Genomic DNA, 22,608 nt, shown 5'->3' on the forward strand with positions numbered 1-22,608 from the left:
ATGAGACAAGCGTCTTTCCGATAAAATTGGAAGGAAAATGACGATTACTCCTGCCCATCTGCAGTTTGTGAACGTGACAAGATAGACTAAATCCTTTCAAATCAAAGTCGAGTATATCGCTTGAGTACAATATCTGGGGTAACGAATGAACCGCAAAGGACCATAATTATTATGTATTCATTTTTGACCTCTTTCTTCTTCAGTCGCGCTGTACATAACGTGACGTATTCGTTTGTCAATATTTCGCGACGGGAACAGCCTCCGATATGTAAAGTAGTAGATATGTTCCCTTTAATTACACCACACATATCGACAGCATCACACATCAAATGAAAGGACGCTGGTCTAGACCGCTATAATACTTATTAACAAAATATCATTTTATTTTTACAGCAGAAAGTTTCAAACAAGTTGAGGAATAACTATATGACATTGCACTTTGATGACGAGCTCTAATTGTCACAATTATTTGCGATACGCACTTTATATCGCATTTACTATCTAAATCGCACATATCACCTACACTTCAATACACTTATTGAAAACATCTTGGAAATATCAAAGTGTACTTTATCTTAAATACACATTCATCACGGATACTTTTTGATATAGATATGCACAGACTTGAAAGAGTAAACAAATGCAAAAAAAAAGCATAACAGGTAAAGAAGAAACAATTCATTTTATATGATTAGTTGTATTAGTGTAACAGTTACACCTCTGATTGGGTGCACGTCACGAGATCGACACTCACGAGTCCTGCAACCCACATGTCATAATGCTCACGAGTTGCACGGCCCATGAGTCAAACTGCCCACGAACCATATACAGTTCATGAGTTATACAGCTCACGAATCATACAATTCACGAACTCGACACAAGGCAAAAAAAAAGGGGGGGCCCCAAGAGCTGGACATTACATCACGGGGATTAGTGTGCGTAGTGTCGAGCTATATTGGACCTTTTTTGCATGGTGTCGAGTTCTTGGGCCTTAATAACCTAGTGTCGAACTAATTTGTCTTACGCGTATTTGATTTTAGAGTCTAGCTCATGGGAGTGTTTTACTTTAAGTGTCTAGCTCGTGGGCCGCATTACTCGTGGGTGTCAAACTCGTGGGGTGACATCCCTTTCATTTTCGGACACACAGCAAAGGCGAGTGATGCAATCATTAGATACATATTTTGCATTGCATTTCGTTCTACCTCACGTTTATTTACTTATCCACACAGTCAGTCTACATTAGCACTTTAAAATTGACGTGAGGTACGAATACATTTCGGTAGCAAGTTTACTTTTACGATATGATTATTTTTTTTCTTCATAACAAATGTGCCCAATTCTCACTACTAGTATTCCGAGACATAACTGGCCAATCAAAAATTCCGGTTTTTTTTTTTTAATTCTGAATTCAGTTGGAGCATTACTCAAGATGACTTGGATGTGATATAAATGCTCTCACACTACATTTGACGTAATCCGAAATTGGCGTCCATCAAGTTGTTGTGCATGATAGCACTAAATTGTGATGAGAAAAGTGATAAATTTTTATTGTCCCTCCGTCTTTTCCGCAGAATCTTTCGTCTTCCACTACAGTTGAAACCATTCATATAATAATGGACTACTTAACTGCACGCCCCATAGCAATTATCTGGTACTCAGGAGGACATTCACAGTTTAAAACATGCAGTACACATTATAATCCCCTACAAGACATTGAAAAAAAGTGGTATGTTACATTCATTTTATTTACATAGCACGGATAGGAACTCTGGCAATGTCTGTAGGATATTAAATGCCATTATGTTAACGTTATTGAATTTTATGAATAGAACATGAGCTTTTCTCTTGAAAGTTTTTGATCATGGTTTTTGATCAAGGTATAGCCATCTGTGACATAGGCGGGAGTATTACAATACCGGTAGTATCATGAAGAGAAGTATACTTTACCCAACAAAAGACATTCATGTACATCAATCGCAAATGATCGAAATATCAGCTATACAACCATAAGTATACAAGTGATATTCCAACTCCACTAAATATTATTTATTTCGATAATTTCATTGTTTCCCCTTTACCTTGTTTTGTTTTTCCTCCAATCTTTTTTTTTCCACCGAATTCGTAAAATCACGTTCGTAGAATCTGAATTCTGCAGGTTTATACCTGAAACTGTAAAAAAATACTTCACACCCTTAGCTGTTATCCCATGGTATCTCGGAAAAAGCGTTTTTCCTTAAGAGTGAAGGTGACGAATGAATATGGCTTCAAACGGTTTAACTCTTGACTGGATGACGTGTGGAATTCTGTGCCTGCAACGAATACATTATGGGTAATCCGGCGAAAAAGCGGGTCAAATTTTACACCCCTCCGCAAGTGGCAACCAGCTCTCCACTCTCAGCCACCGAGGACTCCTAGTGATGCGCCCGCTGACAAGATTTCTCGACGAGAAATGACGTTCATGATATTTCATTACTAAAGTAAATCAAACATGTCAACTGCACTTTATTGGCAGGCGGTTTGAGAGTCACGATCACCACGCAAGTAACAGCTTCAGCATTTTCTGCTGCACATGCATCCAAGGAGTTGTTCAGGGTAATCTCATTTCGATGGGCTGGGTCTCCTTCTAAATCCCCCTGATTTGAAAATGGTAATCCCAATCGAATATGCCTTTTCTTTCTCTGAACTTATTTTTAGTGAAGAGGAAAGAACGGGCAGGGAGAGAATGGGGGTAGGATCGAAGATTCTTTCTTTGAGATTACGGAGGTGATTGATAGCGTTCTTTTGTTCTTTCCTTGTTTAACTCTATACTGAATAACCTCATCTCACTTGCCTGTTCCTTGAACTCAGCTCAAAAGGTTATGAATATTATGTATAAGGTGTCCCTCCTCTTCGCATAGAGAATACTATACGGGGGTATACTCCTTAATGATGTACGTTCATTTCCCCATTTTGCACACACAGAACGGGTATATTCGATCTGGCAAGATACCAAAAGGGCTTTCGCAACAGTGCCTTTGCTTCAATCTTTTCAGATTACCCATTTGGATTAGACGTTAAAAACACGTTTTCTGCAAAGCTGACAACATCGTTTCAGATTATTACATCTTTTGATAAAAACGGTATTTACAATTCAACACTTAAAAGGCATCGCTGTTTGCATACCCTCTCAAAACGAAAAAAATAATGATGAACGAAACACTTAAAAGACGTATGCAATGCAAACGCATGTTGACTTGCTTTGATTCATAACACTTTAATCATTACTCATGTGGTCAAATGAATATCTTAACACATGCATTATATGTATAATATACATGTGTACATATGTATGTATACATAGGCCTATTTCAAATTATTTGGATACCCTTAATCAAAAAAGCCAAACAACAACAACAACAAACGAGATATGAAACTCGTCAGACTGACGAGTTAGGTGATACGCTTGGGGTCATCAGATGTCGGTCATCTGTGATCGACAAAGAAAAGAATGTGATATAGGCACCTTGAAGTTATACTGAGTTTGCATGCAAAACCGTTTCTCTAACCTCTCGGCCACGGGACATCCACGGAAATGGTAAGGCAAAAAAGAAATGTATAGATATTACAGGGAGAAAAGTCAATGCCCACTCAACCAACGTGGCCGCGTGAACATGTATTGCATTGCTAGACGGAAATGCGGCCTTGTAACTACTGATGTCGCTATGCCATTTTTGGCAACTTGGGAAAAATACGTGCCGTAAACATAAAACCTATAATCGGCTGGTTTTGATACCTTGCCTTTAATCACAATCACGCTGATAGCGTATCACCTAACAAACAAACCTTCCAAAACCAACCAATATTCTGTCTATGACATCATCTTACAATCACTAATTTAAGTACTATGATCTTCAAAAAAGGCATAGGTATGCGCCTTCCCCTAAACGATGAGCATATAACTTAAGTGATTCCATATCTAGACTGATATGATTAATAAAACACATCATATGGGAATATTTAAGTAATACTCAGTCTAGGGAAGATGTATTCCATTGTCTTCTGTTGATTATAGTTGAGCAGTGATCGATTTTTTTTTTCGATCGAGAATTTAGGATTTTTTGTTCAAAGGCGAATCGAAGGAATCTGGCAGTAAAAATAGTAGAAAACTTATTATAAGATATATTTTGCGTATTCAAATATTCATTTAGCCACATGATTGATGGTAAGGGTGCATTTTTATAAGACAGCACAAGTCGACACGCATTTGCACTGCGAAGGCCCTTTGACTAGAAACGTCATGTATTGCAAGCTTTAATTTTCAGGCATCTTTGTAAACGTCAGTGGCGTACAAATTTCAGATAAAGCAATTCCTCCTCGTAGAAGGCCAAGAGAAACATGATTGCCCATCCGACGAGCAATCCAATGTTCTGACAGAAGAAAGTGATGATTTTCTCCCGCTTCTCGGATTTTTCGTTTATCGCCATCTGTGAAGATATAGAATAGAAGGTTTTGAGTAATTATCGTTATCATTGTCATTACCACTATCACTGTTATTATCATTATCATTATCACTATCATCATCATCATCATCATCATTATCATCACCATCATCTTCATCATCATCATCACCATCATCATCATTATCATTATCATTGTCATTGTGGAACATGTTGCCAGACAGAGTCAGGGCCGGAGACAGACACTATAAGCAATATGTAAATTCTTAGTTCTTTTTATACAACACCTCAGAATGATGTCGAATTGTGATTGGCCAAGAACATGTCACATGACATTCAATAGAAAATACCTACCAAACTCATTGAGAGTGACAGCCATACAATAGGCCCCTGGCATGGGCCTATTGCACGGCTCGAAGGTACTGTAGCACGGCTTCGTGGGGGGCTACTAATGCATGGCCGCTCACAGAGTTATGTGGCTCACAGCAGCAAAGCGCCAGCAAACTACATTGTACGTGCTGGCCGGCTGCGCTGCGATGCGCTGCCGGTAAACAGACCAGTCGCGGCGGAGTACTGCACAACGTTAACGTGTACGCGCAGCTACTTTACCTAGCTAGTTGCATGTATTGCGGCCTACCTACTGCTGTGTTTTTAGTTTTGACTCTGATCTGCTACGTGGACCACAGTGCTCCCAAAATCAAGACTTCATTTCAAGTTGAGAAACCGTAATTTGATTATTTTTCTGTGTTTTTATACAAAATCATTTTCGGAAATAGAGAAAGTCTAGACCTACTACTAGATCTACCGACATCTCAGGTAGGATTAACAGTCAGGCCTAACTCGATCTAACGTTAGCGTAGAATGGGTATAGACCCTGCGGAGTTTGTGATTCCTGTGACTGTGTGGTCGAATCATGACGAGTGTTTGAAAGCAGGGTGGTTTACAATTCTCGGCCTAATTGTTACATTTATTTTGGGGCCTTCCTGAGTTAGCGGTCACTAATTTAGTACTGTGATTGTGGACAAGGTGTTGTATAAAACGAATAATTTATGATTTTGTTCGTGCATTGGGGCACGTAATACCGCACTCGGCGCGAGATTCGCCACTGGTCTATTCAACGCGGCGCTACGCGCCTTGTTGAATAGACCAGTGGCTTATCTCGCGCCTCGTGCGATATTCGTGCCCTATGCACTCACAACTCATAAATTATTCGTATACTAATGTATAAGACGGAAATTATGTCTAGCAAATAGAGCATTGTTCTTGATTATCATGCCCTATATAACTGTAAATGAAGAGTTTCGTTGCAAAATGAGCTAAGCGCCATTTTTAAACATTTGAAAATACCTCCATCATCAGATAGAGCAAAACAAAACTTTTCCGGTTATATCTCATTTGTAACATAACAAGGAATATCCTAGAAGTTATGATTAAAAAATCCCATATTTTCGTATCATTTTCTTTGTTTTTTTTAGCAACCTTGATCACAGCAATAGCAAGACGTGTTGGAATATTACACATGATAACTCAAATGATGCTTATAATGATTTTATCGTAAAGTTGACCAAAATATATTATGATTGCTTTCCTGTCAAGCGTGTTACAAATAAGAAAAGGTATATGCATAAGCCGTGGTTTAACACAGCACTACGTAAACTTTGTAATAAAAAATGTATATTGTACAGGAAGTATGTTAAAAATCCAACTGAGTACAGATGTTTTAGGTATAAGCAATATAGAAATATGGTATCAAAAGATATAAAGAAGGTTAAGATTTTGTATTTTTGAAACAAATTTGAATCAGCTACAGGTAGTATGAAAAAAAGTGTGGAATATAGTTAATGGTATGCTTGGTACAAGAAAGAAGTCAAATGCCCTCCCTAATGTATTAAAGTGCAATAGTAAAACTGTTACTGGGCAAGATGATATATGTTCTGCTTTTAATCAGTTCTTTATTGATATTGGGCCCAAACTTGCCTCATCTTGTAAACAAGTTGGTAATTATATGAGTAATGTCAAAAGAAATGCAAGTAGTATTTTCTTTGAGCCGTGTTCTCCTGATGAAATAATCCGGATTGTTAGTAATATTCAAAATGGTAAAAGTCCTGGGCGTGATGAAATTGGTGTTCTGCCTATTAAAAAAGTTATTCATATTCTTTGTATTCCTTTAGGTGAAATTTGTAATTTATCTATGTCAACTGGCGAAGTTCCTAATAATTTAAAAATTGCAAAAGTTAAACCCATACATAAAAATGATTCTAAGGAGGACATATCAAATTATCGCCCTATATCTATTCTTCCTTTATTTTCAAAAGTTCTTGAAAGATGTGTCTTTAATCGAGTAATAGTTTGTTTGTTTTTTAGAAAAGTGTAATATTATAACTGACAATCAATTTGGGTTTGGGCATAAGTATTGTGTATCTTATGCATTAGTTGACTTTCTTTACAAAATATTGAATGCACTAGAAAAAAACCCAAATAACAATTGATTTTTAGATCTTAGTAAGGCTTTTGATTCCCTTGATCATCATATTCTTTTAGATAAACTTCACTGTTATGGTATGAGAGGTGTTGTATACAAATGGTTTCAAAGTTATTTGGATAATCATAAACAATATGTATCAATTAAGGGTTATACCTCTAATCAAAAGACAATCAAGTGTGGTGTGCCACAGGGGTCTATATTAGGCCCTTTATTATTTATTCTGTACATTAATGATATATGTAATGTGTCCCATCTTAACCCATCTTAAGCAATACTTGAGTGACAGACAATCTTTGGAATAAAATTAATGTATCATAGAAAATATTTTGATAAGACTATATATATATATATATACTTTTTCTTTAATGTGTTTGTGTGTCTATGGTTCTTTTTTTGTGTGTGTGCTGCTGTTTGTAACTTTGGAATCTATATGATATTCGTTTGGTACATGTTAAAGGACTTGGCTTCATATAAGACACCGCCTTCCTGTCGAGTTCCTAATGCTTCATGATTTCTTATGTTGACGTTTATATTTTGTATCCGTTGAAGTCATATCAGTTACTTTATTCAAATTTGACGACATGAATTTGAATGTAATGTATTTGTACTTATATGTAGTGTAGTGTAGTGTATTTTCTCTGTTTGTTTTGTATGGTTTTCATGGAGTATTGAATAAATAAATCCAATCCAAATCCAATCCAAATATCTCAACTTAACAACGCTCATTACCATTATCATGATTATTATTATTAAGGCTAGGTGTGAAAATCTTCGTCAAACCCTTTATACACCATATTTCAAGATATTCACTATTTATGAAAATTTGAAAAATAAACCTAATCAATTTTGGAAAATAATATTTGAGATCGTCTGTTTACAATTCGTTCCATTTGAATAATAAGAATGAGGTTCATCTCTAGAGTGATAATGCACATGACATTTTATTTTTGGTCATAAAGAAGTACTAGAGCATTAAGATATGCTGCGAAATATGTTGTCAGGAAAGTAAGAAAAAAAAGCTTCCATTGTCCCATGAGATAAGAAGATACAAAGAATCATGACTTCCACTGAACACTACAAGTGAGATTTCAAGATTGATCGGTTGGTTTGGTTTTGCTTCCTTCTTTATGGAAAATATCAATAAAATTTGATGTTTTACAGCAAATATTGACATTACGTTCATTAACCGTTAACAGCAGGAGGAGACAAAATGCAATAAAGTGCAGAAATGGCAAACAATAATTTGAAAAAAAAATGTATAAATAGACTAAGGTTGAGCATGAATGTTATGAGAGGAAATAGATATCGGTATGACAGCTACAAAGTGCAGATAGTCGCCATATCAAGCATAGCTTGAACATTATGGCCAGTCTTTTTTTGATATACAGAGATGTAAAAGAGGGCTGTATGAATACATGCTGCTTTATGTTCTACAGTATAAACTGAAAGTGCATGTGGTGCTAGTGCGTGCATGAGTATACAGTAAGGATGCACTCGGATGTCATAACAAGGCATAAGAGATATGGTTATAGATGTCTAGAAAATACAAGCAAATATTGACTATAAGTAGCTGGGAATAAAGAAAATGCTACAGTATTTTAAAAATGTAAGTAAAAACAACAAAAAAGCAGAGAGCTGGTTGGATTTCAATGATTTTCCCCTGATATCGTTTTCACTTTGAATGATGTTTATTTCCGTCATACTGCCATACTCCCCTTTCTTGAAACAGTAACGGTAACGGGTTTAACTACACAGATTCGTTCAGAATTGACCAGAACTGAGCGATGAAGAGTAAGAATTGGGAGAATGCATAGAATTGGAAGTACTGCATTGTATCAAACAGGTTTCCGAAAGCATTAAATAGTTGCTACCGCGGACACCAAATTAATGCTAATCACCATTTTACACTAACAGAGAGTTGTTCTTGATTTCTAATGATCGTAAGTAGGTCATTAAAACCTACTACAAAGTAACCGAGCTCAACGAGCAAGAGAGAGAGAGAGAGAGAGAGAGAGAGGGAGGGAGAGAGGGAGAGACATTTACGGTTTGTTGAGTGTCCGCAAATTCACCCGCCTCTCCGATATACAACAAATCTTCACCGATCTTGTTACAAGATATGGCAGTTACAGCTAATTTCCTAGAACACGGTTGCAATGACTTTTAAAACTGATAACACCCTCTTATTAATGGCAGGAAAAGAATCGTTTAACAATCTTAAGTGCCGTTTTACAGATGCGATGTAAAAGTGCTAAGTGCATCAGGAAAAGAGTCATGCCGACAAATTAAGATAGCAATAAATAAATGCGACAGGTTTCCACTGAATCAATCGTTATTGCAAAGAACACAAGGGATATAAAACAAGATAATTATAATCACAAGGATATCATTCATTTCAAGTGACCCTCTGATATATTCGAGGGTAACCGAAATTTATTTGACAGATTCCTCTTAATCGTGATTCCCAAAAATCATCTGCTGCGTACGTGTTTCTGTCTAAAGTTTATCGATAATGCCACGCTTTCGCATGTCCTAGAAATTGTATTTGAGTTAATAAAAACAAGAACAATCAAAAACAAAAAAGCAGGACAAGGCATTTAGTGAGCAGGGACATTATAATGTGTTGGGTTTTTTTTTTTCTTCCTACAGACATGTAGATAAATCAGACAGTTACACTGTACTCCTCAGAATATTTCTTAAATGAGATCATACAGCTTCTGGAAGGAAGTAGTTTCTGAAAAATGGAATTCTTTAGTCATCACTTTCAAATAGTAAAAGCCCTTCTTTCCGCGTTTTGACATGCTCTGTACATGGAAATAGACATTCATATTCCTCGGTATACACCGCAAGTAGATGTGTTTTTCCGACTGTATTCCATGAGTCATTTTACTTTCTACAGTATTTAAAGCCAAATTATAGCTCTCGTATGCAAGCAGAACTGTCTATTTTTTTCTTCTAAAATGTACACATATGCTTAAGAAATGTGTGAAATAACGCTGTAACAACACAATTTAAGTTGTGTAAAGACGAAAGTCCACAATCTCAGAGCTTACGCCATAACTTTTAATAATCGAGTATCGTAATTAACAAATCAAGTAGTCAACGATTATGTGTGCAGTGCATATTTCTAGGTGCATTCTACATTCTTTCTAAATGTATTGTTTGCTGAAAGTACAGCTTGGTTTGATTTCGTTGTATTTGTGCTATGCTAGAATTGTGTTGATTTGGGAATATAATTTATGTAATATATTTATCATGAATTTGTTTTAAATATGGAATCAATACAAGGTTATGGGGAAAAAGTCGTGCCACACGATATCCATCGATCTTCCCACACTACAGTGAATCACATACAACTTAATTTACGATTGCAAGGACACGATCGATCATCACATTATGTTCTACCTTCCCACAAAATGGGGAACGCGGGATTAAGGGGAAGGTCTCTTCTAGAATAAAAGTCGTGTACTACGATCGAAATTTTTCTACACTTTTGATCTCAGAACACTCCAAAACAACTCATCATCATTGCAAACATCGCGCCAGCCAGGAAAGTTTCTTGGTAGAACCTTTCGAAGTATTGGAAGTAAATTCCACGTGATGGAAGATGAATTTTGAGCCCTTCCGAGAACTATGCTTTAGCTTTAACCATCTACTGTGATACATCCTTATTCTGAGTGAATACTAGCGCATATCTCCTTACCTCCTGTAGCCAGCTGTGCCTGTTGCTCATGGCGGGCGACCGTTTCATTGCGGGTGACGACGGCCCATGGGAATGGGGGTGCCCTACAACATCCTTTTTCAGCATCCCACCAAACTGGTTATCATGACGGGAAGAGAAAATATGAAATGCCCTTATCAAGTTTCATAAAAATCACATATTTAAACGCACTTCACACACAAAACCGAAAGCAAAATATCGTCCCCTAGCAGAACAAAATGTTCATGAACATGTTTCCAACCATTATCCTAATTCTATTTGGACGGATATTTTTGTTTGCTTGTAAGAAGCCAATCAATTTAAAGACAGCATCCCCTAATTAAAGACATTGGAAATCTCAAAATTAAACAGGGGTTTCGTTTACCTCTGTAAAAATGGATCCTCTGTCGTCTAGGCATTACCATGATCCCTATCTCCATAGTGATTGTTATCAATTTGTTTCATTCGGTGGTTTGATTGGTTTTCTTTTTTATTTAGCAATTTGAATTACATATGCATTATAATAATACAAATCATTAGGCCATGCCGTATAATGCAAATCACCAGGCCATGTCAATGCCTCTCCGTTTATCTTAAATGGACATTCCGGACGATTTCATAATTTCACATCATGTAGTTCATAAATCAACAGCTCCATGTATAAATTCGTGGAATTTTTTGTGGTCTTTGAGCAGAGAAACCAATAAATTGAAAATCTTACACAAATTACACTGAACAGTGTTGATGACACCAGAGCCTCATATATTTCAGAAATGTAGCAGTGCAATTCCATTACAATACCACTCGCTCAACAAGTTCACCTGTGAAGAATCTATGCATGCTTTCTTCTTTTGTTCTGCTTCCTTGAACCCCAACTCATGCATTCTTATGGTGAGGCTGCCATGTCATCATCCTTGTTCTTTCCAATTTGCTATAAATTTTGAAAACATTCTCATTTTTCATCCCAATCACTATATTCTGAAACTCTGTACTCAGTTTAACTGATTTAAAGTTGTTCAAATGTAAAAGTCTGAAAATCATCCGGAGGTCCCCTTTAAGTCCACCTTTATGGATACGAAGATTTAGAGTCGAAATTACCTGTGCACTTAGTCTTCGATATGTTCGTAATCACCCACGTTTATTTCATTTTGTTTGTGTCTCTTTCTACTGCTCTATCATGTTTGCTTGAGGCTATAGGAGGGTATGTTCCTTAAACGGATAACAGCCTTGTATACAGTTACAATATCTCGCAATAATTTGTCCCCACTTTCCATCGTGAGGCACCAAACTGCCAGTTAGTGGCATTATAACTTTGAGGAAAAAATGAATTATCCTCGTGTGCAATCTAGTCGTAAAAGAAAATTAAATGTTACTTTGACAATATCAAACAGTTCGCACAGTACTGCACAAAGCACAAATACTTTCAAAATAAAAGTCAGCACTGTTCAACACAACATGGAAATTGTGCAGTGTATTTCAGCACAACAAAAGACTTGAAAAATATTGAGGTCAGTAGAATTTAACAGAAAAGAGAAAGACAAGTAACAATGAAATTTGATTATAATTTGCTTTATTGTTTTTGTTTCCTCTTTCTCTAACATACCAAGTCCACCATTGATACGTAGAGGAAGAATCCCGCCGTCACTGCAAACAACCATTTCTGTGCGCCCTCCTGCGTCCCAATGAGGATACCCACGTAGAGCCCGATGAAAGCCGAGCAGCCACTGGCAAAGTTCCAAAACACGGCCGCTCCGTAGCACATACCATTGCCAATGAGTACTCCGAAATCACCTTCAAGAAATGGTAGTAAATGATTATTTTCATTTAACCTGGGTAGTCACACATCTAGACATTGTAATAAAAGTACTACACATTTTGTTAGAGCTGTTTTCCAATGGGTGGATTTTAAGGTCCAGAATTCGGGGTAAGTCAACACATACGCACTCACACATAAAAGAAACAAAAAAAAAACTGTAGAGCTTCATTACATAGAAGCTGTTTCGATAAATAATTCCTCGTGTGTAGTTTGTTTCCCTCTTGCATCAGGAGCATTGGGTAGTCACTTTCGCTGTAGTTTTTGTGACGATGAAATCACTGTACTGTGGTACAGTCAAGCGGAATCACGCGGTCCGTTTTATCGGCGGAAGTGAAGCTAATGATGCTGGCGTCTAATTAAGACCTGATCACATTTCTTGCCAGTTTCAGAGTTCGTTGAAAACGAAATTATCTGATGAAAAACAAAACTAAAAGACATTGTCTTTTTCCGCAGAGAAGGTCAAAAATTAGATGTTTTGTTTTGTCTGATGAATCTTCATCACTCGTGAAGCAACTAAACCTCCTAATTCCTTGTAGCTTCAATTCTTAATATGCTAATTATAATGGGCAGAACAAATGCAAGAACAAGAAAGCAAATGGATGACAATGTCTTTTTGACAGAAAAGGGTTGTGCAGCCTCCAACCTTCCATCGTATTACGATAGTACGGAAGCCTTAGTGTGGAACGTGCCACTTTCTCCAATCGAAATAATTCATGGCAGTGTTCTCCCTCTCAAAAAAAATTGTTTGGACAATGCTAATCGTATAGCAGAATTGACAAAACTTAAAGATAAAAACGAAACAATTATTTGGATGTGCCATGATGACATAAATTCGTCTGAAAATCAAATGATGAAGTCACTCCCTTTCCATTTTCGTTGTTATTGTTGAACGTGGATGTGTGTGTTTGTGTGTGTGCGTGTGTTTTTTTTTTTACAAACAGCTTTTTATAATACTATAACTTCGGCATGAGACAGATAAACTCGCTGTCTTTACTTTAAAATCGTCGCATGCTTCGAATTCAGGTATACATTTGGTGGCCATGTCATTTTGGGGGGTCTTTTTTCTCTTTTCTACTTTCTGTTCAGCGTTGACTGTGATTAGCAGATTCACGCTGCACGAAACGAATAGTACCGTTCCTTTCAAATCGTTTATGATACAGACAGTAATGAACTGCTAGAGTCTCACAAGTTTTAATAAAACAGTAATACCGATACTCACATACAAATTACATGATGTCATTAAATCTTATATAAGTTTGCAATTGAATGTAATAATTAGCAATCATAACCTTCCCCAGAAACAAAACATGCCATTATTCCTTAATCGACATAAGCATTTGATCAGTCTGAGGTAGCTCTGTTCATATGCATTCATTAAAATTAAAAGAGATTAAAAATAAAACAGATACTGATCAAAAATAAAACAAATACATAAAACGTGATTCCATCGCATCATGGTATATATGATAGGCATAATGTGATTATCTATTCTCTGGTTTGATTAAACAACTTTTCAAATTTTTCAAACTCCAAAACTGCTTAAAAAAACAACATTCAACTGATTTCAATTGGATCCTCTCTTTAAGATCAAGACATGGATTGCACTCACCTAGTTCGTGCGGGATTTCGTGGCACAGTACGGCGATGCTCGTAGACACACCAAAGAAGATGTCCGAGGTGAAAGCCGCTCCTATGACAACCCCATCCAAGACATTGTGGAGGGCATCCCCGAGTAAAATCATGATGGATATTGGTGTTAAACCTTGATTTTAAAAAAAAAAGGATGAAAGGAAATTTTGGTGTCAAGGTCTCCGTCTCCATAACACCGGCAAAAGGTGGCGTTAAAAGTACTTCATATTAATTGGAATTACGAGTATACACATTATCTACGGAGTCTCTTATCTTCGCCGAGAAACACGCCCTACCCCCTTGACCCCCCCCCCCCATAAAAATATAACAACAACATCTTTGTCTGAGATGACCTTTTTTTTAATTTCTAACGGACAGTAAACTCAACACGGCACAATCACAAGATTTGTTTTAAACAACAATTTCGAACACCTTCGAAAACACACACACACACGCACGCACGCACGCACACACACACACACACACGTATACCACTGTAAAGAGTGGGTTGGCATCAGATCTTCTTCGCGGGCGGAAATATTCATTTGATAATCACATTGCAGCAAACAGAAACATAATGAAACCAAATCAATATCTTCTTTAAAAAAAACTCTTAAATGAAATATGATAGACATAGCGCAATAAAATTGTTGAACTGGATAGAAAATAAGATAAAAATTGTGGCAGGTGAAAACAAAAATGGTAGCAGCATTTAAGGCGGTAAGGATGACGGGTAACCTCTGAGAAATAAGAAATACCGTTGTCATTGGTTACCTCTTACTAAGCAAGACGACGAGTTGCCCTCATCATATTCCATGGTGACCAGCTGCTCGACACCCCTGTCCTCCGTATCGTTGTTTCCATTCACATTTGGCTGCAAAATGCAGAATTCATCACGGAGATAATCATTCAAACCTCTTCTTTTTTCTACTAATGTAGAGGACGCTTGCATGGGAGCAATTCCTGTGGTGAGATGGGCAGGGTGCCTTGTACACTTGAAGAGGAGATCATTGGTTCAAAACTTGCCCGGTGTTTACATTCTACAACAATATTTTTACGCACTATATCCCTGCTGTCTATAATAATCCATCCAGCAATGCTCCATGGAGTATTTTATATCGTTAATCCAATACTCAAAACATTGCACCAATAAACTTTTTAATGTTGATTCGTGCCCTAGTATAATACAGACCTCCCAACAATTCTGAATTTGGAGGAAAGAATCTGAATTTTAACCATTCCTAGCTATTGTTTCAATAGGATTTTCCTATTTTACTTGATAATTTGACTACACGCTCCTCTGGAAACTGCTTTTTCTTTCCTGCTTTTGAGCTAAATCATCTTTATTTTTCAGTCAGAAAGGTTTGGAGGTCTGATATCCATATACAAAATGTAATTGTTGAACTTCAGAAACGTTAGAGGTTTACTTCGGAAGCAACAAAAGCCAAAAAGCGATGGAGAGGAAAATGGAACAGCATTTCAAGCCTTTCAAATAAAATCCATTATGTGGTGGAAACATTAAAAGTCCTAAACTTGAGTTTCATTCAGACGTTCATACAAGATAAAAGAAGCCTCGATGCCTTTCTTCTTTTCACTTACATGAGTCAGCGAACTGAGGTCCGGTAGGTTGGGCAAATTGTTTTCCACTGTAGCAGTTTCCGTCAACCACGCCTGGTCGGCTTGCATGTTGAACATCGATGTCTTGTCGTCGTTCTGAAAAAGGCATATGATCACATAGATGTTTATCGGCGGAGATTCCAGGCGAGTCTAGGGCAATTACCCCCTGGGCAATAATCCTAATCCATCACCTAATCCTAACCCTAACTCAAACTCCTAAACCTTACCATAACCCTGATCTTTACTCTAACCTTACCACTAACCAGTATTTACCCGGGGGGGGGGGGAGGATTGCCCTCTGGGGGTAATTGCCCGGATACGGGGTTACATATCTATTTTGATTAGAAACCTCATTTTGATTACCTAATGAATACAAACAATAACAATGACTTTCACACAAATATTTTACATTCTAAAAAAATTACTTATTCTTACAACTTTAGTAAAGGTCAACATGACGTGGATTTCTCTTTACTTCAGTTCGGCAACGTGTAAAGGTGCTGTTTACCACCGGGAGTAGTGATTTTAAAAATGTGCGAGTTATCACATTTGATGTTGTATAACAAAACATTCTACCATATAAAAATTTCGCCATAAAGCCTAAAATACACGGAGATATCATTATTTTTCCCCAATAAACCATAACTGTAAACGGTTTATTCTAAAAACAATTCTATCATAACCATTTTCACATTGATTTTACTGCTTTACATTTTAACATTGGATATTTTTTTTATCAATAGCTTACATTTTAGAATTATTTCAAAGCACTAAAGATAGGTTTTTGTTTAATCTGAAAATGGTAAATAATGCTTTAAATGCGATGTATGTTTGCTTCTTGCATTGTCTGGTTTAATATAGGTTTGTCTCCCCGGTTCGAACCCCCTGGTGGGAACAGCTGAGCCAGGCAGCTGAGCCGGTGTTGTATATCTCGCTGTGTGTTGTGTTATTTCGTTGTCTGGTCTGCTACAGGGAGACAAACTACGTCACCCAAGATTGTATCAGAGAGGGGGTCCCGGGGGGGGGGGGGGGGGGCAAGGGAGTCACTACAGCCTTTATATGCAAAACGATTCCACTTTAAAGCTCTATACCACTCCAGCTCAAGTGTGTTTTCAAGGGATGGTGTAGTATTGGTGGAGATGAGGATTGGGCTTCTTACTTTTTGTGAGATACCAAGAAATCACATATGAAATATTAATAGTACAGTGCATACCATTCTAAGAGGAATTCAAAGTTTATTTTGAAGAAAATTGGTTTTGGAATAGCTGAGACATCCAAAACAAATTAAAACAGAGCGATTGTAGTAAAAGGGTGATCGACCCACCTTTTATTAGGATTTCTCTGTTTTGGATGTCTCAGCCATTTCAAAAAAAAAAATCCTCGAAGAAACGTTGAATTTCTTTTAAAATGACATGCTCTTTCACATTTCAAAATAGGTTTCTCATTATCTCACCTAAAATGTTAGAAACCTGAAGTTAGGTCTCAACCAAAACTACACGATCCCTTCAATAGGCAGAGTACCCATAAATAGAATGACATATGTTTCATCTGAATAAAAAAAAAAAGAAAACATGAAAGTAATAAGATTTTCAAGTTTTACATGTTATCTCAAATTGGTGATTTTAGTCACAACGACACAACCAAATGTATGATTTAATGGATATATAAATCTACTCACAAACCCTCTCATTTTTCCTTTTGGGATTTTAAATTGAGAAGCATAAAAAACGAATTCTGCCTCACACAACTTTTTTGTGTTGTTCCGAGGACCAATGATGAATTCTGAAAAAAAAAGGTGACAGTAGCAAAGAAAAAAAAAGGAAGATAAAAAAAGAACCCCTAATAGCCCTCAGAATGAACTCTGATTTCTTTATCCACACCAATGGGAGAATTCTGAGGTGATGGCATTATCATCTCATCCATATTAATCTATGTAGTAGTAGTTACCTTATTAGCATTTCGAGAAATCGCATGACACTGCGAATTTTTTGAAACGTAATGGTGGTATATCAAAATGATTATGATGAAACTTCTTGCATTTTCTGGTGCAGGTTCAATTTATCAATCAATCTCCCCTTGAACATGGAGTAAAAATGCTCTTTGATAAAGTTATGACAAGCAGAGTGAAAACGGAGTGAACTTTGTTTCGTTCCTATCTGAGAACGACACCGATGTCTCGTGACTAGCCCCCAGGTGACATCTGATAGCAAACAAGCGTTCCCAAGCAGGCGCATCCTGCCATACGGGGGAACGGAGAAAGCGTTGCCGTTTTAGAGCTAGTCTGTTGGATTTCAACCACTAAAGGTCAATTCCTATGTCTATGAGCCGTTTCCGGTGCGTGATATGTTGACCACTTTTGCCTGGTTTCAGGTGCTTTTGTGAAAGATAGCCGACCTCTTACGTAAATATGTCATGGTTCTTCTACGTTCTGGACCTCCATTTATCGTCCTATCAGAAGTTACTAAAACAACGGCTTGTAAGTACCACAAGCTGTCAGGCGGTCCTTTACTTCTCAGAGTAGAATAAAATTCTTGAAACATGAACTATTCGCAAATCATGAATATTTTACATTTTTGCATTTTTATCATAACAAATAAACCACATAACATGGTATAAGAGATAAAACATGACAATAACATGTCTACTTTGCATTAGTATTCAAGCACCTCTTCAGTTAAGGGTTAAAAAGGAAAGATATAGACATGTCAACCTAAATTCAAATCTGCCTGGACGCCAAGGAGACAATTGTTGTCAATCAATATAAGCAGATGTTGGTTCTGTTGTAGTTACTTTTAACAATAAAACTTTCGTTTTGCTGTTAAAACATTGGAAGAAAAGCCTAACAGTGAAGCCACCAGTGAGGTCATTTCAGACGTTAGGACTGTTATAAATGCTTGATTCTCGTCAAAGACTGTTCTTGTTACTGGTAAATGGAAAGAATGCCTTTCTCCGATTAAAAAAAAAAAACAAACAAACGATAAAAGAGAAAAAAGCGACGTCAATCTACCTCCACCAAACGAGAGCACCTTTTTCTCTCTTCGCCCGCCGTACTCGCCTTCCGGCGGAAGAGGGCGTTCATCGCCGTCTCGAAGAGAAAAAGGAAATAAATGGCGCCGACGACCGTCGACATTTTGTACAGCGTGTCCATATTCTGGTTCTCAAGCTCCTCAGCGCTCTCGTGGCCGCCATGGTCGTGCGCGTGCGCCAGTTCTTCGGCGTGGTTGTGAAGACCCAAAGCCTGGAGAGGGAAAAATGATGTAACGCAGTGGGAATTTGGGAACATTTTGAGGTACTTGCACCAGTTCGTGGTCTGACTTAGTAATGCAATTCATTACACTTCACACGCAGTCATGACACGCACGCCGTAGAGGTATGACAATATTCTCTGCAAGAAAGTAAATGACATATTAAAAAAAAAAATCATGGAGAAAATAAAACATTAATCTATGTAACTTACAAAAAGACCAAAATGAGAATATAGGAAGGCGGCTTCCACACAAACAAACAAATAAACAAACACGCAAACAAACAAACAAACAAAAAATCAACCCTATCTCTTTCAGTCTCCTGTTTGAGATCATTATGGTTAAGCACCGACCAAACACGTCATACCACCCATGTACCCCTAGGGCCCTACATAACAAAGAATGTGTACAGAGAGGGGAGAGGACGTTGCTGCCATAATATCATCATGTCTGTATTTACACATCAATCAGATTATCATTCCATCCATCACTCACTACTATAAGGTTTCTCTATATCATTGATGTAATGATAATTACGAGAATACCAATAATGATAATAATCGAGATGAAGGCAATATATGTAATCATGGCCTTTGATATAATGGTTACAGTTCTTTATTTCGAAGGTTCGTTATTCCGAAGGATCTTTATTCCGAAGGTTCGTTATTCCAAAGCTTCGTTAATCCAAAAATGAAATAAGGTTTGTTATTCCGAAGGTCCATTAATCCGAAAATGAAATAAGGTTCGTTATTCTGAAGGTTGTTAATCCGAAAATGAAATAAGGCTTGTTATTCCGAAGGATTAACGAACCTTCGGAATAACGAACCCTATTTCATTTTCGGATCAACGAGCCTTCGGAATAGCGAACCCTATATCATTTTCGGATTAGCGAACCTTCGGAAAAACGAACCTTCGGAATAACGCCACAAGTGTTCGGATTAACGAACCCTTGTTCCTTTTTGGATTAATGAACCTCTAGGCATAGGGAATTTGTGTGTTTCGGATTAACGAACCTTCGGAATAACGGACAGCACCTGATATAATAATATAATACAAATAAGAAAGGTTGAGATGAGGACAGTAAAAAACGAACAAAGGACGAAGAAATAAGACGAAGAATGAACAAATCAGTCTTTACTTCGGGAACAAGGTGCAGAAGCGCGTCGCCCGACATCGTGCTGACAGAGAGAGCGATGAACGTCTGCATAACGTACTCCTTCAGCTGGGGCCCCATGAAAGGAAAGAGCAAGATGGCGAAGATCGAGGTCAAGGTAACGATGAACACCGACAGCGTGCCCCATCCGTACACTGCAATGAAAGGAGACCTCCGGATGATTTTCAGACTTTAAAACAACTATAAATTAGTGATACTGAGTACACAGTTTTTTCAGAATTTATAGTGATTGGGATGAGGAATACGAATGTTTTCAAAATTTATAACAAATTGCAATGAACAAGAATGATAACATGGCAGCCTCACCATAAGAACGTATGAGTTGAGGGCTCAAGGAAGCAGAACAAAAGAAGAAGGCAAGGATAGAATCTACACAGGTGAACTTGTTAAAACAAGCATGTATTGTAATGAAATTACACATTTACAGTTACACATTTCTGAAATATGTGAGGCTACTCCCATGTCATCAACACCGTCCATTGTGATTTGTTTAAGATTTTTCAGAATATTGGTTTCTCTGCTCAAGGATCACAATAGATTCCACAAATCTATACATGGAGCTGCCGATTTATATACTACATGATGTAAAATTATGTGGAATGCCCCTTGAAACAAAGTGCCGTGAGTGACCCATCAGAACCGCCGTATACTTATCACGCGGATCCGCTAACACTTAGCATGTCACATTAACTTTCCTGTCCATAGGTTTGTGTGTGAAATTTGTAACACATTTGACTCACTAGCACAGGAAGGGTTAATGCTGTATACTAAACTTGGAGCTGCGACTTCAATGTACTATTTTTTTTTTCTATCCGGCCAATGATGTTTTTTTTTTTTCAAATAAAATGACTTAGCCAACATTTTCTCGAAGCATAACATGATGCAAAAAATAGGCAAATCAATAAGTGATATCAAAAGAAGTAAAAGAAAATCAGCCAAGTTGGCCATGAGAAAAACAAAACAAAACAAGAACAATGATGCCAATGATGCTGGTCATGTTTTCTAGGACCTGAAACAGCTGCTTCATGTGCTCATATTTTGATTCACTTAATTCTGTCTCACCCTAAAGTCGTGCGTCATATCACAGACTTAGTGTGCCCATAAGCGTAAGTTGTTATGCTAGTTGTGTGTTGATGTGTTTTAGGTAAATGAAAAAAAAACACCGCTAATAATTCATAGGGACCACGTATAAGCGGATGACACACATGTATAATGATGTCGCAAAAAAAGTCCTCATATCCCTTAACCCACCCACCCCCATAAAATAAAAATGAATGTCAATGACGTCATACAGGGGGGTATACAGTAATCGCGAGTATGCTCTAGATTGTACATATAGCTTTTATACTTAGCTAATGTGCGATAGTGACATTATGTAATGATTTATAATCTGATAATCCTGGAGTTTTGACAAGCATTAGAATTGGGCAGCCAGCCGGCGCAGTGGCCATTTGAGGATAGTCAAGAGATTGTTATTTAGGGCATATCATAGAAGGCAAAACCTGTCGTCGAAAGCGCAGTTAATACCAGCTACTGACGTTTTAGCTGGACTGTGACAAATGGAAACGAATCATTTGAATAGCTTCTCTTTTTTTTATTTGTAACCGGAATTACTGGCTAAAACTTCCAAAGATTGAACTCTAACAAAGAGATATATGTGGTATTTTCTACAAAATAGAAATAAATCTTCCCAACTATAGGCTACTATCATGATATGAACTCGCCAACTAGGCGATCCCAAACACGTACATGCTTTATCTATCAATCCATCCTCCTCTATATCTATCTTCTCTGTCTATTGCTATCTCGCAGTCCATCTTTTTTTTAACCTAAATCCTTCTATATTAATAGTTTCCATACTCATTTTTCCGTTCCCTTTCTTTTCACGTGTGTACTGATCTTTCTTTCTACGTAACTTTATATCTGCCTGTTAATTAATGCTCGCCACAGTTTCCTTGGCTCTATGTGTTGCCTATCTTCCCGACACTAGGTATAATGTTCTTACTGCTGAGCGAAATAAAAGAGGAAAACTTTGACTTGATTCAGCAAACTCAGAAGATCCAACCATTGGATGTCATCAACTGTCAGTAAACCAATAATTATATCATTAAAACTACACCGGTCTTATTCATATGATTGATCAGCGACTTTCAAGAAATCAGTTTTCTTTTTTCTTTATTTTAGTCACTGAAAGGTCTGTTGGCACATAATTGGATCCAAAGTAGATTTTTTTTTTCGTCAGTACTCGTATGTACTGTAGGAAAAATAAGAGAGATGTTGCGTCACTGACTTTTTTTCGTGAAATGGATGAAGGAGAAGGCAATATTCTTCATGTCAAAATATCCCGGACCTGCGCCGATTTTGCAAGAGTGCATGTTTTGAATTTCATGGGAGGGGGATATGCCATTGGCCAAGGGAGTAAACTTATGTTTATTATCCTAACGAACTGATAGTCCTGAAGAGTCTTTCTTAATCCGCAATGTTGCCTGTTTCCTGTTACATATCACGT

At 37.3% G+C, this 22,608-nt stretch overlaps 1 protein-coding gene across 1 annotated transcript in view; it reads right to left on the reverse strand.

Annotated features, from left to right (window-relative positions):
* Positions 1-4,316: 4,316 nt before the first annotated feature.
* Positions 4,317-22,608, reverse strand: part of LOC139731767 (zinc transporter ZIP12-like) — a 53,820-nt gene continuing 35,528 nt past the window's right edge. Inside the window, exons 6-13 of the mRNA XM_071642647.1 lie at positions 20,064-20,233; positions 18,688-18,918; positions 15,663-15,776; positions 14,838-14,937; positions 14,044-14,196; positions 12,222-12,409; positions 10,622-10,735; positions 4,317-4,463 (exon numbers count right to left, since the gene is read on the reverse strand). Of these exons, the coding sequence (XP_071498748.1) occupies positions 4,317-4,463; positions 10,622-10,735; positions 12,222-12,409; positions 14,044-14,196; positions 14,838-14,937; positions 15,663-15,776; positions 18,688-18,918; positions 20,064-20,233 (1,217 nt within the window). The remainder of the gene's footprint in view (positions 4,464-10,621; positions 10,736-12,221; positions 12,410-14,043; positions 14,197-14,837; positions 14,938-15,662; positions 15,777-18,687; positions 18,919-20,063; positions 20,234-22,608) is intronic.

This window comes from Diadema antillarum, unplaced genomic scaffold, assembly GCF_040938485.1.
Source record: "Diadema antillarum isolate AM-2024a unplaced genomic scaffold, OU_Dant_1.0 seq00000384_RagTag, whole genome shotgun sequence".
Lineage (NCBI taxonomy): Eukaryota > Metazoa > Echinodermata > Echinoidea > Diadematoida > Diadematidae > Diadema > Diadema antillarum.